General features: G+C 44.8%; 1 protein-coding gene across 14 annotated transcripts in view; it reads right to left on the bottom strand.

Annotated features, from left to right (window-relative positions):
- Positions 1 to 3276: 3276 nt before the first annotated feature.
- The window catches only part of PBLD (phenazine biosynthesis like protein domain containing), a 50178-nt gene continuing 36024 nt past the window's right edge, over positions 3277 to 17430 (bottom strand). For 4 of the 14 annotated variants that reach the window (XM_003830300.6, XM_008955763.5, XM_008955762.3 and 1 more), the window contains exons 4-10: positions 16908 to 17006; positions 12771 to 12880; positions 12652 to 12681; positions 9576 to 9664; positions 9128 to 9306; positions 5965 to 6027; positions 3277 to 4906 (exon numbers count right to left, since the gene is read on the bottom strand). In XM_003830300.6, the coding sequence (XP_003830348.1) occupies positions 4794 to 4906; positions 5965 to 6027; positions 9128 to 9306; positions 9576 to 9664; positions 12652 to 12681; positions 12771 to 12880; positions 16908 to 17006 (683 nt within the window). In that variant the 3' untranslated portion in view covers positions 3277 to 4793. The other 10 variants (XM_063607700.1, XM_055092912.1, XM_034930681.2 and 7 more) reach the window with 3 other exon arrangements.

Here is a 17430-nt window from a genome sequence, read left to right on the forward strand (position 1 = left end):
CACCACCCCGTCTGGGATGTGAGGAGCACCTCTGCCCGGCCGCGACCCCGTCTGGGAGGTGAGGAGTGTCTCTGCCCGGCTGCCCCATCTGAGAAGTGAGGAGCCCCTCCGCCCGGCAGCCACCCCGTCTGGGAAGTGAGGAGCGTCTCCGCCCGGCAGCGGCCCCGTCTGGGGGGGGGGCAGCCCCCGCCCGGCCAGCCGCCCTGTCCAGGAGGGAGGTGGGGGGACAGCCCCCGCCCGGCCAGCTGCCCCATCCGGGAGGGAGGTGGGGTGTGCCTCTGCCCGGCCGCCCCTTCTAGGAAGTGAGGAGCCCCTCTGCCCGGCCGCCACCCCGTCTGGGAGGTGTACCCAACAGCTCATTGAGAACGGGCCATGATGACGATGGCAGTTTTGTTGAATAGAAAAGGGGGAAATGTGGGGAAAAGATAGAGAAATCAGATTGATGCTGTGTCTGTGTAGAAAGAAGTAGACATAGGGGACTCCATTTTGTTCTGTACTAAGAAAAATTCTTCTGCCTTGGGATGCTGTTATCTATGACCTTACCCCCAACCCGGTGCTCTCTGAAACATGTGCTGTGTCCACTCAGGGTTAAATGGATTAAGGGCGGTGCAAGATGTGCTTTGTTAAACAGATGCTTGAAGGCAGCATGCTCCTTAAGAGTCATCACCACTCCCTAATCTCAAGTACCCAGGGACACAAACACTGTGGAAGGCCCCAGGGTCCTCTGCCTAGGAAAACCAGAGACCTTTGTTCACTTGTTTATCTGCTGATCTTCCCTCCGCTATTGTCCTATGACCCTGCCAAATCCCCCTCTGTGAGAAACACCCAAGAATGATCAATAAATAAGTAAATAAATAAATAAATAAAAATAAATAAATAAATAAATTACCTAGTCTCAGGTATGTCTTTATCAGCAGCATGAAAATGGACTAATACAAGCAGAAACATAGCTCCCTCTGCATTCACCTCTGGCCATTCTCAGTAAGATCAGGTAGGCAAGAGGTGGGCAGAGGTGGAAGAGGCAGGAACAAACCTATCTGGAAGTAGGGCTCTCAAACCTGCCCTGCTCATATCAGCAGATAACTCACTGTACAGTGTATACCCTAGAGGCTCTTTGCTCTTGCTACCCAGAGATGTCACTTTTTGTATTTGTATAAAAACATGAAAAGCTGGCCAGGCACAGTGGCTCATGCCTGTAATGCCAATGATTTGGGAGGCCAAGGCAGGAGGATCACTTGAAGCCAAGAGTTCAAGACCACCCTGGGCAACATAACAGGACCTTGTCTCTACAAAAAATTCAAAAATTAGCTGGGCATGGAGGCAAATGCCTGTAGTCCTAGCTACTCAGGAGGCTGGGGTGGGAGGATCACTTGAGCCCAGGAGTTTGAGGCTGCAATGAGCTATGATCACCCCACTGCACTCCAGCCTGGGCAACAAGCAAGGGCAAAAGAGCAAGACCTTTTCTCTTAAAAACAAAGAAACAAACAAACATTAAAAAGCTGCATAGTGACAAAGAAGCCAAAATAAGAAGAGTCAGCAAAATGGCAAAATGGACTTAAATTGTAGACGTCATCAAGACATGATAAGCTTCCCCACTTGGTGAATTAAAATCCCATCATACTGTATTTAATTTAGTAGAATTTGACTACACATGCACAGTCAAGACCAAATGTGATTTTACTGTTTATTTATTTATTTTTAGACAGTCTCGCTCTGTCGCCCAGGCTGGAGTGCAGGGTGCGATCTTGGCTCGCTAAAACTTCTGCCTCCTGGGTTCAAGTGATTCTCCTGCCTCAGCCTCCTGAGTAGCTGGGATTACAGGCACCTGCCACCGCACCCAGCTAATTTTTGTATTTTTAATAGAGATGGGGTTTCACCATGTTAGCCAGGCTGGTCTCAAACTCCTGACCTCAAGTGATCCACCCACCTTGGCCTCCCAAAATGCTAGGATTACAGGCATGAGCCACCACTCCTGGCCTTAGTGTTTAAATATGTTTATTTTTATATAAATGTAGGCATATTTATATAAAGATAAATAGATGTTTTGTTTATTCAGGTGTGCTTGTCCTGTCCCAGTCCCTGCTTCTCTGGTGGCTACTTCCCACACACATGTGCACTGCAGCCCCTGAGTCCATTTTCAGCACGCTGAGGAAACACAGTAAACATAATCAGTGTTCTTACATAAACAGCCTATATATGGAAAAAAACATAATCAGTATTCTGACTATTTGGACTCAACTATCCATTGGACAATTTCAAACAAAAATCACACAAGTGAATATGTGGTTTGAAAATATAGGATGAGGCCAGGCGCGGTGGCTCACGCCTGTAATCCCAGCACTTTGGGAGGCCGAGGTAGGCAGATCACGAGGTCAGGAGATCGAGACCATCCCGGCTAGCACGGTGAAACCCCGTCTCTACTAAAAATACAAATAATTAGCCGGGCGTGGTGGCGGGCACCTGTAGTCCCAGCTACTCAGGAGGCTGAGGCAGGAGAATGGCATGAACCTGGGAGGCGGAGCTTGCAGTGAGCCGAGATCGCACCACTGCACTCCAGCCTGGACGACAGAGCAAGATTCCATCTCAAAAAAAAAAAAAAAAAAAAAAAAAAAAAAAAATATATATATATATATATATATATATATATATATGATGAAAAGTCAAGTCAGGTGCTACAAATAACAACTTTCATGTGAAAAGGAATCCAGAGTTATGTCAGAGACTTCTTTCCCAAAAATATCTATTAAGAATATAGCACCACCAGGCACAGTGGCTCACGCCTATAGTCCTAGCACTTTGGGAGGCCACAACAGGTGGATCACTTGAGGCCAGGAGTTTGAGACCAGCCTGGCCAACATGGTGAAATCCCATCTCTACTAAAAATACAAAAATTAGCCAGGCATGGTGGTGAGCACCTGTAATCCCAGCTACTTTGGAGGCTGTGTCATGAGAATCATTTGAACCTGGAAGGCGGAGGTTGCAGTGAGCCAAGATGGCACCAGCCTGGGCGACAGAGCAAGACTCTGTCTCAAAAAAAAAAAAAAAAAGAATCTAGCATACATTTGAAAGATCAGATTCAGATCTGATCAAATTCAGGCCCTCTCAACTGTACATTTATATAAACTTATTCATATAGTTCAGTCTCAGGTTTGGAAAATCCAAAACTGGGGGAAAACTCGCCCTTGGTATCATGACCCGTGGGTGTGTTGTGATGAGTTGTGAGGTCTGGGGGGGGGGCGGTGGGGCACTGGTTACTCAGTAAGTTAAGGCATTAAAGCTGGTGAATTATTGATTTATTGCACATCAGGAGAAACACAAGATTACTGCTATAATAAATTCACTCTCACATGCTTTAGCAAAAATCAGTAAAAATAGAAAACATGGTAACAATTAAAGTGAAAAAATTGGGGTCATTAAAGAATGTCTGACTGATTAGCTTGCAGTTTTTGAGATGGCTGAGAACTACCATCAATGAGATCACCTTAAACAAACACTCTTAATGACTTGAAAAAGTCCCCATCCCAAAGTCAACTATAGGTATTCAATAGTGTACATTTAACTGAATTTAAAGTTATGTTAAAACCCATTTTATTGAAGTAAGAGAAGAATTCCTTTTACATTATCATTCTCAAGCCATATATCAAGAAAAAGATTGAAATTATATTCCTTTTTTTTTTTTTAATAGAGACAAGTTCTCGCTGTGTTGCCCAGGCTGGTCTCGAACTCCTAGGTTCAAGTGATCCTCCTGCCTTGTCCTGCCAAAGTGCTGGGATTACAGGCATGAGCCGCCACGCCCAGCTGAGATTACATTACTTTGAGTGTTTAATTTCACTATGACAGGAAGTAGCCTAATACATACTTTTTTGTGTTAATTTTCTGGATTCGTCCTGATTTTTAGTCTTCGTACCTGAGTACAACAATAAAGGAAATCACTTCTTAGATACATTAAAATTACTTCTAAACTTGCCCCCCACACATGAACTGTTTTCAGTTTGCTATTTTTAATGGCCTATGCTTATTTATATAGACATAGCATAACACTGCTAACATTTTATGGCCTACTGTCCTCTTTCTTAGTATTATATTATAAAATATTTTTCTATATTTCCACATAGTTATTGACTCATTTTAATGGCTGCAAAATCAGGTACTCATTTAAGCTCAAATGGTTTAGTATCACTCCTCAGAAATGTATTCCTCCTTCTCTTGATTGGTACTCATAATCAAATGAAGTGACATTATTCTTTGTAGCTGGTTACTTACATTTCAAATACACTCATGAGTGGAGCCAAAACTCCATTAGTTCATTAGTCTGGAAGCACTATTAAATCTCCATTAAAATGTCTTCACTTTTCAATTTTGTGTGTGTGTGTGTGTGTGTGGACGGAGTCTTACTCTGTTGCCCAGGCTGGAGTGCAGTGGTGAGATCTCTGCTCACTGCAACTTCTGCCTCCTGGGTTCAAGCGATTCTCCATGCCTCAGCATCCCAAGTAGCTGGAATTACAGGCATGTGGCACCACACCCAGCTAATTTTTGTATTTGTAGTAGAGATGAGGTTTCACCATGTTGGCCAGGCTGGTATCGAACCCCTGACCTCAGGTGATCCACCCACCTTGGCCTCTCAAAGTGCTAGGATTACAGGCATAAGCCACTGCCCCTGGCCCATTTTTCGATTTTTAACATGAGGATTAAGTAGACTACTATGCACATTTGCTAAAGGCAGCCCCTTACATTTCTTTTTATGCAGAAAATACTTGGTGGTTAGAGACAGCAGCGTCACAGCATAACCACCTCTAGGCTGTCAGTGTGCCCTCTAAAACAACAGCTGCACATCCTCTAATGTCAACCCTTCCGTCTGGACGAAGGGAAATTCCCAGCTCTCCTCCTCGGCGGGAACACTGAAAAGCTAAAGAAAACAAACAGGTCAAATTAAGAGTATTTTCACCCTTTTAAATTAACAAAGCATAGTGAAAGACTTATTACAAATCTTAGAGTCCTCCCAGATCAGTTTCAAGAATAAATTCCTTCGTCTGTTTATGGTGCTGCCCACTCCCATCCCCATTCTCCTGCAGACTGAGAGAGCCACAAACTCAATTTGATCTACAAAACACACAGCTCCACATACTCCCTTCCTGAGCCTTTTCCTGGGCCATCTCCTTCACTAATTCCTGTAATGGCCCAGACACACCCCACTCATCGCTTCTTCCCTCGCTCTCTCTAGGAGTAAGCAAAGATGTTTGAAGCAATAGAGGCAGGCCTATAACTCTAGGAAGATGAAGAAGGGTGGTCTCAGCCCTCTTGAGAAGGCCCCCATCTTCTCAGCTCTGAATAGGACAGAGGGAGTTCATTCACTCATAACATATTCAAGCAACCACGTGTTCCAGGCAGACAAAAAAGGCATAGCCTCAGCCTTCCAGGAGCTCAGTACTTAGGAGAATAATTAGACTCGCCAAGGAAAATGAATAGCCACCTTGCTCTCTCCAAACCAGGGTCACAGACTCCTCCTTGGATGATCAGGGCAGTGCAGCCTCCATTGGCTGCCATCATTTTTCTCTGCCTCTAAGCAATACATTAATCACTAGAGGACTTGGTTCCAAAGTAATTTGTTTGATTCAATCCTGTGACTAGCAATAGCAGTAAGGAACCTTGGTGATCATCCAGTCTCAACCCATCACATTATAAATAACCTCTCTGGGTCAAAGTTATACAGCTATTTTATTCAACAAACACTTATTGGGCAGTTACTGTATCTGTGTCTGTACAGTCTCTGTATGTTGGGGGAGGCAGAGGTGAAGGATGTTTGGGGTGGAGGATCTTTAAGGGTGAAGGAATTTTAAAACCTTTCATTTTCACATGGGTGATACATGACATTGTATTACATTTTCAAGGGGATAGTACATATGAGAAGGAACACTAGCTTCGAATTAGGCAAATAAAAAAGAAATTGGTAAAGAGTTGTCCTACCATGCATTTCTTTCTTCCCCAGATGCTGGGACCAGTAGCTGCTGAGAACAGCGTGTGCAGACCCTCAAAAGAAGTGAAAAGTTAGGAGACAATCCCAAAGAAAACAGAGGCGATTTTGTGGTAAATTTCTAAGCAATTACAATCAATTATCCAGTTTGACTAAACTCTAGATCACCTAAATCATTATGTTGGCCAGGCCACAGCAGGGTGTAGAATTATGAAAGGAGATAAAAAGGAAGACATAGAATTTATGGATAAACTCGGCCAAATTATGTATCAAATGTGTCTTACAGTTTCTTTTCTTTCCTTTTTTCATTTTATTTTATTTTATTTTTATTTTTATTTTTTTTTTGAGACACAGTTTTGCTCTGTTGTCCAGCCGGGAGTGCAGTGACACAATCATGGCTCACTGCAGTCTTGACATCCCGTTCTCAAGCCATCCTCCTACCTCAGCCCCCCCGCAAGTAGCTGGAACTACAGGTGCATGTCACCATGCCTGGCTAATTTTTGTATTTTTTGTAGAGATGGGGTTTCACCATGTTGCCCAGCCTGGTCTCGAACTCCTGATCTCAAGAGATCCACCTGCCTCAGCCTCCCAAAGTGCTGGGATTACAGGTATGAGCCACTGTGACTGGTCCTTACAGTCTCCTAAGGCTGAATTAGACTGCAGGTTTTAATTCTTGTCTTGTCTACCAGCTCATTCTTAGCCCTTGGTAGGAGAATCAAGGCCTTTGAATAATTCTTTTTTTTTTTTTTTTTTTTTTTGAGACGGAGTCTCGCTCTGTCGCCCAGGCTGGAGTGCAGTGGCACAATCTCAGCTCACTACAACCTCTGCCTCCCGGGTTGAAGTGATTCTCCTGTCTCAGCCTCCTGAGTAGCTGGGATTACAGGCATGAGCCACCAGGCCCAGCTAATTTTTGTATTTTTAGTGTAGACAGGGTTTTACCATGTTGGCCAGGCTGGTCTTGAACTCCTGACTTCAAGTGATGCACCCATTTCAGCCTCTCAAAGGGCTGGGATTACAGGCATGAGCCACTGCGCCCAGCCTTGCATAAGTCTTTCTACATCTTTCCAGGGAAAGTATCTCCTTCTTCCCAGAGTGCATATGCAAAGAAAGGTGGAAACTCTGAAAAAAGGCTAAATTTTCTTTTCTTTTAACTATTATTTTTAAATTTTTCTGTAGAGACGGGGTCTCCCTATGTTGCTTAGGCTGGTCTGAAACTCCTGGCCTCATGCAACCCTCCCACCTCGGTCTCCCAAAGTGCTGGGATTATAGGCATGAGCCACTGCACCTGGCCAAAAGGCAAACTCTTCCACCAAGCTAACATTCCTGAGCTTTTGGCGCCAAAAGAACTTCTTTTTTAGTGAGGTATTTTTTCATGTTTGTACTCTAGATTTAGATCAGAGATTGGATTTTAAAATGAAATAACAAAATATACAGCAATAACTGACAGAAAAATATTTTGCGAAGAAAAAGATGGGGAGGAAAAGCCTCTCGTTTGGGAAAACCTATGAAGTGTTATGGGGCGGGCATGGTGGCTCCACGCCTATAATCCCAGCACTTTGGGAGGCCGAGGCAGGTGGATCACCTGAGGCTAGGAGTTCAAGACCAGCCTGGCCAACATGGCAAAACCCTGTCTCTACTTAAAATACAAAAAATTAGCCTGGCATGGTGGCAGTTGCCTGTAATCCCAGCTACTCGGAAGGCTGAGGCAGGAGAATCTCTTGAACTCGGGAGATAGAGGTTGCAGGGAGCTGAGAACGTGCCATTGCACTCCAGCCTGGGCAAAAAAAAAAAAAAAAAAGTGTTATGGGATGTTCAAGTAAGGCAACCAACCATCCTGCCTGGTTTGCCTGAGACTGTTCTGGTTTTAGCACTGAAAGTTCTGAGCCCTGAGAAACCCTTCAGTCCCAAGCAAACTCAGATGTTGGTTATCAAAGTCCAAAGGCCTTTATACTCTAGAAAAGCATTATAGGGAAAAACAAACAAACAAACAAACAAACAAACTTGCACTCTGTGCCAATTAAAATCTTTGTGAAGCAGCTGTGCTTGTGCAAATCTGCTTGGAACTTTTTTTCCATGGGGAAGCTGCACTCTGGATATGGTTGGGCATTTTCCTGAGTCTTAAAAGTGCTTGTTTGCTGAGTTTTGAATTTCAAGTGTTTTGTTACTCAGAGAGTAACTGAGCCATCCAGGCCCTGCCATCTGACCAGAACAGGAGCCCTGAAGGCTCTGCCCAGCCTCCTGTGGCCCCTTCACCATCCCACCCACCATCCTCCCACATCAAGCATTCTCGTCCTTTGCAGTGCAGCCCACTGTTCCCAAAGAGAGGGAGAGTAGGAGTCATGACATTTCTGCCCATCTTTGACTCATCCCTCTGCTCCCAGGTGGTGGACAATCTAGAAGTGTTGGCTCAAGGAGCTAGTTTTGTTGTTATTATTAAAATAGCTAGTAGTTAGCTAGGCGCAGTGGCTCATGCCTGTAATCCCAGCACTTTGGGAGGCCGAGGAGGGATCATTTGAGGTCAGGAGTTTGGGACCATCCTGGCCAACATGATGAAATCCTATCTCTAGTGAAAATACAAAAATTAGCCGGGTGTAGTGGCAGACGCCTGTAGTTCCAGCTACTGGGGAGGCCAAGGCAGGAGAATCGCTTGAACCTGGGAGGCTGAGGTTGCAGTGAGCCGGGATCATGCCACTCCATTCTAGCCTGGGTGATGAAGTGAGACTATGTCTCAAAAAGATATAATAATACAATATAATAGCTAGTAGTTATTGGGCACTTACCATGTGCCAGGCACTGTATTAAGCCCTTAACATGCATTGTGCTTTTATAGCCCTATGAGGTATTATATACAATTTATAGAGGAGGGAACTGAGACTTTTAAAAGTCAAGTCACTTGCCCAAGGTCAAAAGCTAGGAAGCTAGGAATGTAAACCCAGGTTGTCTGACACTCAGGTTTAACCCTGTTATCCACCTGCTCTATTTTATGTTTTTCATGTAAGACTTCAGTGAAGGGATGGCAGGGATGGGGAAAGATAGAGGAACAAGGCAGCTCAAAACTCAAGCCACCTGAAAGGTCACAGGAAGTGCACTTAAATAACTATTTGTGATCCTCCTCTTCCATTGTTTAACCCTCCCCTGGGCTCAAGTAAAAAGTACCTGTCACTGGGTCTTCAGCCACACCAACCCACGGTGCAAAATATCTTGAGTAAAAGTCAAATGCTTGGGTCTGCCCACCAGGCTCTCCTTTAAGGGTAAGAATAAGCCCTTTCACCTTCCCTGTGTTTTCAACTTGCAGCAGATTCTCCGTGTTCACTTTCAGGTTCTCCAGAAATGACCTTGTTCATAAACAAGATGGATTAGGACAAACCCATTTCACAGCCCACTCACCACACAGACTCTGTGAAGCAGGCCAGGGTGCAGCTTGCTCAAAGAGCTTAACAGGAGGGGAAGGAAGAACAAGTGGGAATGTCTTCCTATCAGGGAAAGAAACACTCTGCTTGCGTAAATCATGGTTTGACTGGACACAGCACAGCCAGACTAAGGAAGAGCTATAAATCTGGGTACTCAGCCCTCCCCAAAGTGCTGATGCAGCCAAAAATCTTACCTGTTGTAAACGTCACTGAGGCGGACGAGGAGCTTTCGGGTATCTGGAGAATAACAGATGTCCTGGACCAGTGTGTTGCCTATGGCAGTCTGTGGAGACAGACCAAAAACTCCTTAGGGACATGCCCTGGGCCAAGTCCTTGATCCCCTGAAATGGGAAATGACCTCTCATTAAGCATCCACTGTGAGCCAAGCATGCCCATCGTCTCCAGTCCCCAAGAGTGTTAGTGCAGTTTCAGAGCTTAAGGTGTTGCCCAAGGATGGTCAGTCTCCTGGCTACCAAAGAGGCCTCTGTGAGCCTCAAAACAGGCATTGTGGCCAGGTGCAGTGGCTCACACCTGTAATCCCAGCACTTTGGGAGGCTGAGGTAGGTGGATCACCTGAGGTCAGGAGCTCGAGACCAGGCTGGCCAGCATGGCAAAACCCCATCTCTACTAAAATACAAAAATTAGTCGGGCATGGTGGTGCACTCCTGTAATCTCAGCTACTCGGGAGGCTGAGGCAAGAGAATCACTTGAACCTGGTGAACCAAGAATCACTTGTGAGCCAAGAATCACTTGGCCGAGATCGCACCACTGCACTCCAGCCTGAGAGACAGAATGAGACTCTGTCTCAAAAAAAGAAAAAAAACATAGGCATTCTCACAAGTGCCTACTATGTGCCTCAATGCACAACTCCTTCAAGTAGGTATTCTCCCCACAGAGAAGGAGAAAGAGACTTAGAAAGGCCAAAGATCACACACACACACACACACACACACATCTTGACCCAGGTCTGAGAAGGTCAGAGAAAAAGCTCTAAATCCCTACTGTCCATCATCTTTAGAGATGGAGGGGCCTCATGTCCACCTCTTAGAGCTGTGAGGATTAAATAAAATCGTATATGTGGAGTATCTGCAGCAGCAATTAGAACGTTCCACACGGCAAGGACTCAGGGCTAGCAGCTTGATTGGAAGGAGGGACTAGAGGGCTCGTCCTGTGCTGCTCTGCTTGGCAAGCACACAACTTTCACTCAGATTGTATGTGACAGATCAATAACATAACATGTTCTCAAGATACCCTGGTTCACTCTACCTGACTGCACATAATCTTGCTGAAATCCAGGAACATCATTTGTTTGTATGTTTGTTTGAGGGTGGCTTGGGGCACTGAGGGGGATTATGAGGAGACAACCCCTTCCCACACCACCAAGTCATCCTTTGGCACCAGCCCCAGCTGCCAGGCCCAGCAGATGGTAATTACATAGTAATTGTATGGCAGTCACTAAGTGGCTTCAGGTTCTCTAATCCTTGTTAGAGGCCAAGATACTCCAGTTCCCACATCCAGAATTCCTTCTGCCTTGGGTGGTACTTGGGCTTTCTGCCTCTGTGACTATGGGCTGACCAATGTAACTTCCTCAAGAAATGGGAACTCCTACAGCCGGATCCCATCTGTTCTCCAGAGCCTTAGTCTCTCGAACCCAGCCCTTATCTGCATGAGTTTGTACATTGATTTAAAAGTTTAGGGGTGGGCGCGGTGGCTCACGCCTGTAATCCCAGCTCTTTGGGAGGCCGAGGCAGGCGGATCACCTGAGCTCAGGAGTTCGAGACCAGCCTGACCAACATGGAGACACCCCGTCCCCACTAAAAATACAAAATTAGCCAGGCATGGTGGCGCATGCCTGCAATCTCAGCTACTCGCAAGGCTGAGGCAGGAGAATTGCTAGAACCCAGGAGGTGAAGGTTGTGGTGAGCCGAGATCACACCATTGCACTCCAACCTGGGCAACAAGAGCAAACTCCGTCTCAAATTAAAAAAAAGGTTTAATTCTTGGCTGGGAATCTTACTGCCAGTTTCTAGGGAAGAAAACAAAATGGCAATACTTACAACCCTTTGTTATCCCATTTAATAAATGCTGACCCTGAGGCTAAGTTGAGTTCTTTCTACCATGAACAAGGTCTACCATTATAAGTTTTTTCCACTTTCTTACCAGTATGTTTAAAGCAGTTTGTTTTTAAATTTGGCTTGTCTCCAAAACCCAAGCCATGGATGGGGTTGAGTATAAAATCAGAATCCATCATGCTTATTTGTTTATATTCTTTGAAAACATAGATAAAGCCAAATACTAGAGATTACAAATGCTGTAGTTAAAAATTCACTGAGAAATACCCAAGTAGTACTCACAATAGACTAAGCTACAGAATCATTTTTCTCATGACAGCCCTTGCCCTGGTCCTGACCTGGGCCCTCTCTTCTCTACACACCAAGCCCCTGGTCATCCAGGGCTGCTCTGGTCCTGCAGAACCTTCATGGGACAACTGCAGTGCCTACCTTACTGAGAAACATTGAGAATTAAATGGACAATGCAAGTGAAATGCTCAGCATGTGGCACTGCACACAGAGAGACTCTCAAAATGTTTCATCATCATTAATATTATTAAGCCCCATGCCCACACAGACCCCATGAGGAGCCCATGTTCTGTATCTTGTCTTATCTGCAAGGTACTCATGCTTTCTTGGTTTCCTCTATCAAAGCACAGCCCTCCCCCACCTCAGTCCCATCCTTTACTACAGAAACTGGGGACACTGACAGCTGCCAGGAAGGTTCCATTTTTTCCCTCCATCTTGTGTGTATGGATTTTATGGAATGACCTCTTTGTGCCAGAAATTCCCAACTTTCACACCTGAACTTGCACAGCCATGCTCGGGGCCCATTCCTCTCCTTCTAGCTAGAGAAGCACAGAAATTCAACATCCCTTAATTTCCCTAAAGGCTGGTCTCCTCCCAGAAACTTACATTTCCTTAAGACATCCTATTCTCCCTCTTCTTTACCACCTCCATTGGTTCTTTTGTGCCTTTCAGCCTGTCATATAACAGTGTCTCTTCCCTCCATCCTACCATGGGGGCCAGCAGTGACAATCAGGAGCCAAGGAAAACTGGTCAACCTTCTCACCAAATAGACTGAATATTAAAATTCAAACCTGAAACACTGTAACATTTATATTGGTTAAATGCCTATCTTTGTGGATCAAATGATACCAAATCTTTGTGTGCAAACAATAACAAATAACTAGGCTCAGGTTTGATTCTTTTTACCAACCTTTATCAAGTCCTCTACTTCATGGAAGTCCTAGATGGGGGGAAAAAAAACAAAATTATTATAAAACAGGAGAGCTGTCGGTTGTAGATGGCTTAGGGCAATAATTACAAAGAGCTGACCTGGGGGTGGGCTGGATAAAGAGGCAAGTCCAGGACGATGCCATCCTCTGCTCGTCTGGCCCTTAGTTCTCCACTCAGAGTGACAAACGTGAGCGTGCTATTCATGTTTTCTGGCCAAAATAGGAATCAAGAAATAGGAAATAAACTTTGTCATATATGCGCATGTCCATTTCAAACACCTTTGCATTGTCTTAGATTTTCTGGCACTGTCATCCTTTTCTATGATGGAGCGAGGTTTGGGTTGCTGAGGTCTAGAATGGAGAAAACTCTCACTAGATTCTAACTTGAGAACCAAGAACATAACTGATCAGATGTGGCGTCATACTTCAAGGCTTCAGATCCCAGCTCTTTACTGCTTACTGTGCCCTTACTAACTTAGCCTCCTTTTTTTTTTTTTTCTTGAGACATGGTCTCACTGTGTTGCCCAGGCTGGAGTGCAGTGGCGCGATCTCAGCTCACTGTACCCTCTGCCTCCCACATTCAAGTGATTCTCCCACCTCAGCCTCCCAAGAAGCTGGAATTACAGGTGTGCACCATCACATCCAGCTAATTTTTGTATTTTTAGTAGAGACGAGGTTTTATCATGTTGGTCAGGCTGGTCTCAAACTCCTGACCTCAAGTGATCCACCCACCTCGGCCTCCCAAAATGCTGGGATTACAGGCATGAGCCACCACACCTGGCCAGCCTCCTTAAATCTCAGTTTCCTCATCTATAAAATGAGGTTAATACATTAAACCTACCATTTATAATGTTTTCTCTTTCTTTGAGGAACTGTCTCACTCTGTTGACCAGGCTGGGGACTGGCTCACTGCAGCCTTGACCTCCTGAGCTCAAGCAATCCTCCCACCTCAGCCTCCCCAGTAGCTGGGACTACAGGCATGAGCCATAATGCCTGGATAATTTTTAAATATTTTGTAAAGACAGGGTCTCACTATGTTGCTCAGGCTGGTCTCTAAGTTCTAGACTGAAGCAATCCTCCCGCCTTGGCTCCCAAAGTGTTGGGATTACAGGCATGAACCACTGCACCCAGCCTGTAATATTTCTAATACAGATTTTAAAATATCCAGCAGCAACAACCATAGAGTCATAACCTCTTCTAGTCTAAGATACGCCAAGGGAATAACAAAACATTTAAGTTGTAAATATCAGTCTTACATGAAATAAATTTGGTTTATCCTAAATGAACCAAACTTTTTACATAACAATGTAATTTAAAGAATGCACCACAAATGTTGGCATCCCATGTTACTGATACAACTTGGGCTACTTATCAGTGTGTATAACATTTTTAGTGAAAACAAAGAATGCTGACCTAATTCTTTTCTCTCCCTTAATATTTCTGTAAAACTTAAACCACATGTCAAAGGTGAAGAACTTTGGCTTGTTAACTTTCACTGAGCATAAAATTGACATTCGGAAACACAAAGCTTAATTTTTCTCATTACGATTTGCATAAGACATTATTTACAAAGCATTTTTTCATACCTTATCTTATCTAACCTTAAGACTGCCCTATGGGAGTTTCCAGGATGTTATTATTCCAAACCTCAGCATCAAACCAACCCACGTGGAGTCCAGTTTTCAAAAGACACTCAATCTTGCTTTGGGAGGCCGAGGCGGGTGGTTCACCAGAAGTCAGGAGTTTGAGACCAGCTTGGCCAACATGGTAAAACCCCATCTCTACTAAAAATACAAAAATTAGCCAGGCACGGTGGCAGGCACCTGTAATCCCAGCTACTTGGGAGGCTGAGGCAGGAAAATCACTTAAACACAGGAGGCAGAGGTTGCAGTGAGCCAAGATCTTGCCATTGCACTCCAGCCTGGGTGACAAGAGCAAAACTCCATCTCAAAAAAACAAAAACAAAAAAACAAAAGACACTCAATTTAATTTCAGTAAACCCTATTTTTCAAGACTCAATTCCTAAACATTTCGGAATGTTTGCTTGCCTTTTGCACATGTCCCCTATCCACAGATACCAAAATCATCTTTTTAAAATGTATATTGAATTACATTATATGGCTTCTCAACTTTATCTCCTGTCAATCATATAGACAGGCCCCAGGGACTTTGCACTTGTTAGCCTCTGCCTGGGATGCTCCTCCTCTCGCTCTAGCTCATCCCACAGATGCTTCATCTTATCCTTTCGCCCAAAGTTCCCCTTCTCTGGTGGGTGCTGATCCATATTCTATGTCTGACCCATGGCCTCAGGACTGGGACTCCATGAGGCAAGGAAGTACCATAGGGTACAAAATGTAAGGAGACACCTGCTCTCAGCTGCAACCTGGGGCCTTGCTGGCTCTGCCTACACCTGGCCCTGACCCTGCTTGCCCAGAGTGCTGGTGGCCAACAGCTCTCAACTGAGTCACTCTCTTGGAGTTACCTTTGGCTGAGTAGAGCTACCTTGCCCAAAGTCATACATCTTTTCCAGGCTTTGGGAACTGGTCCATGGAGGGTAAAAAGGCCTGAATCTTTGCCTCTACTTGGAACTATACTACTTGAAAAAATGTCCAGCTTTAGAGCTCCCCACGGATTTGGCCTAGGCCTTTCCTTGTTGCTACTACTCTGCAGTTCAATTTCTCCCTCTATTCAATCCTACTTTCTTTTTCTTCTTTTCCTCGAGGTGGAGTCTCGCTCTGTCGCCCAGGCTGGAGTGCAATGGCACAATCTCGGCTCACTGCAACCACGGCCTCCCAGGTTCAAGCGATTCTCCTGCCTTAGCCTCCTGAGTAGCTGGGACTACCAGCGCCCGCCACCATGCTTAGCTAATTTTTGTATTTTTAGTAGAGACGGGGTTTTGCCCATCCCCCACAGTGACATTCTGTCCTATCATCCTGTTTCTTTCCTTGTTTCCATTTCCGTTTGCTGTCTATGCTTGTTTGTGGCTGCTTCCATCTCCTGTTTTAGGGCATTTCCCAGGAATCTCTTCTCTGTCCCATCCCCACAAGGCCCTGATCTTTGTCCATTAAACTAAATGCAGCTAAGATAGAAACTGGCAGAATTAAGGTGCTGCAACTCCTTTTAAGGTAAATGTATACAGTGGGGGCCCAGGAATCTTCAAATTCAGAGCAAAGAAGCTCTTATTGGCCGGGCGTGGTGGCTCATGCCTGTAATCCCAGCACTTTGGGAGGCCAAGGTGGGCAGATCACTTGAGCTCAGGAATTTGAGACCAGCCTGGGCAACATAGCAAAACCCTGTCTCTACCAAAAATACAAAAATTAGCCAGGTGTGGTGGTGTGCACCTGTGGTCTCAGCTACTTTGGAGGTTGAAGTGGGAGGATGGCTTGAGCCCAGGAGTCAGAGGTTGCAGTGAACTGATATCCTGCCTCTGCACTCCAGTCTGGTCAACCGAACCAGGCCCCATCTCAGAAAAAAAAAAAAAAATGTTTATTGAAGAATCTCTTATTGTGAAATGAATTTCAATGTGGGAGCGGAAATAATTGGAGTGAAATGTTCCTGTTGGTCTCCAATCTCATATCGTATGAGATGACAATTCTGCCCATGCAAGCTTCACAAAGACCAGAGATCTCCAGTTTAAAATGAGGCCAAGCATGGTGCCTCACGCCTATAATCCCAGCACTTTGGGAGGCCAATGCAGATGGATCACTGGAGGCCAGGAGTTTGACACCAGCCTGGCCAACATGGTAAAACCCCATCTCTACTAAAAATACAAAAATTAGCTGGGTGTGGTGGTGGGCGCCTGTAATCCTGCTACTCAGGAGGCTAAGGCAGGAGAATCGCTTGAACCCAGGAGGTGGAGAGAGGCGGAGGTTGCAGTGAGTCAAGATCATGCCATTGCTGTCCAGCCTGGGCAACACAGTGAGACTCTGTCTCAAAAAATAATAAAATAAAATAAAATGGTTGTCAAATTCTTTGTAGACCAGAAAGTAAAATAAAATAAAAATAAAATAAAATAGCATTCTGACCGCAGCTTTCCAATGATGCTGGGCACATACTCAGAAAGGCCAAAGTGCTATTGAAGGTCGCTGGTTTTGTTTCTGCATTATGAATAGCATGAAGTAAACTCTGCAGAGTCTTTATACCAGTCACTTTGGACCATCAGAAAAAGTGTGTGTGAGAACTTAAAAAAAAAAAGCCATTTGCTAAGTGTTAGATTCATTAAAGAAAATCACATTACTTATTTTGTGAAACAGCACAGCTGCAGAAGCCAGGGTGGCATGGCCACAGAGTGGGACCTCACTCGCTGGTGTAAACCATCTCAGTCCAAAGCAGGAACCTGAGGATAGGAAAAGCCAAAGAGAGGTGAGATCATTCCCATGCAAGCAGGTCACAGATTTCTCATTTTCTTCTTTCCTAAATAGTTCTCTAGCATGATGAGTAGCCAAAACATGTTGTAAAAGGAGGAATGATGGCTAGGCAAGCATCCTAGGGCTCCCCAGTGCTAGATCTGGAATGGAAACATTCAGATTCACCAAAACCCCCTTCCCCAAATGAACCGAAACCAAATCAGAATCTCCCACTCTATCTACTATCTGCATGCAAATAATAAGGGGGCATTTTCCTTAAAGATCATTCCCCCACCTAAAAAATAATTTCTGATGTCATTCAAGAATTATTTTAAAGTGCATATTTAGGCCAGGTGTGGTGGCTCACACCTATAATGCCAGCACTTCGGGAGGCTGAGGCACAATAATTGCTTG

This window comes from Pan paniscus, chromosome 8 (genome assembly GCF_029289425.2).
Source record: "Pan paniscus chromosome 8, NHGRI_mPanPan1-v2.0_pri, whole genome shotgun sequence".
Classification (NCBI taxonomy): domain Eukaryota; kingdom Metazoa; phylum Chordata; class Mammalia; order Primates; family Hominidae; genus Pan; species Pan paniscus.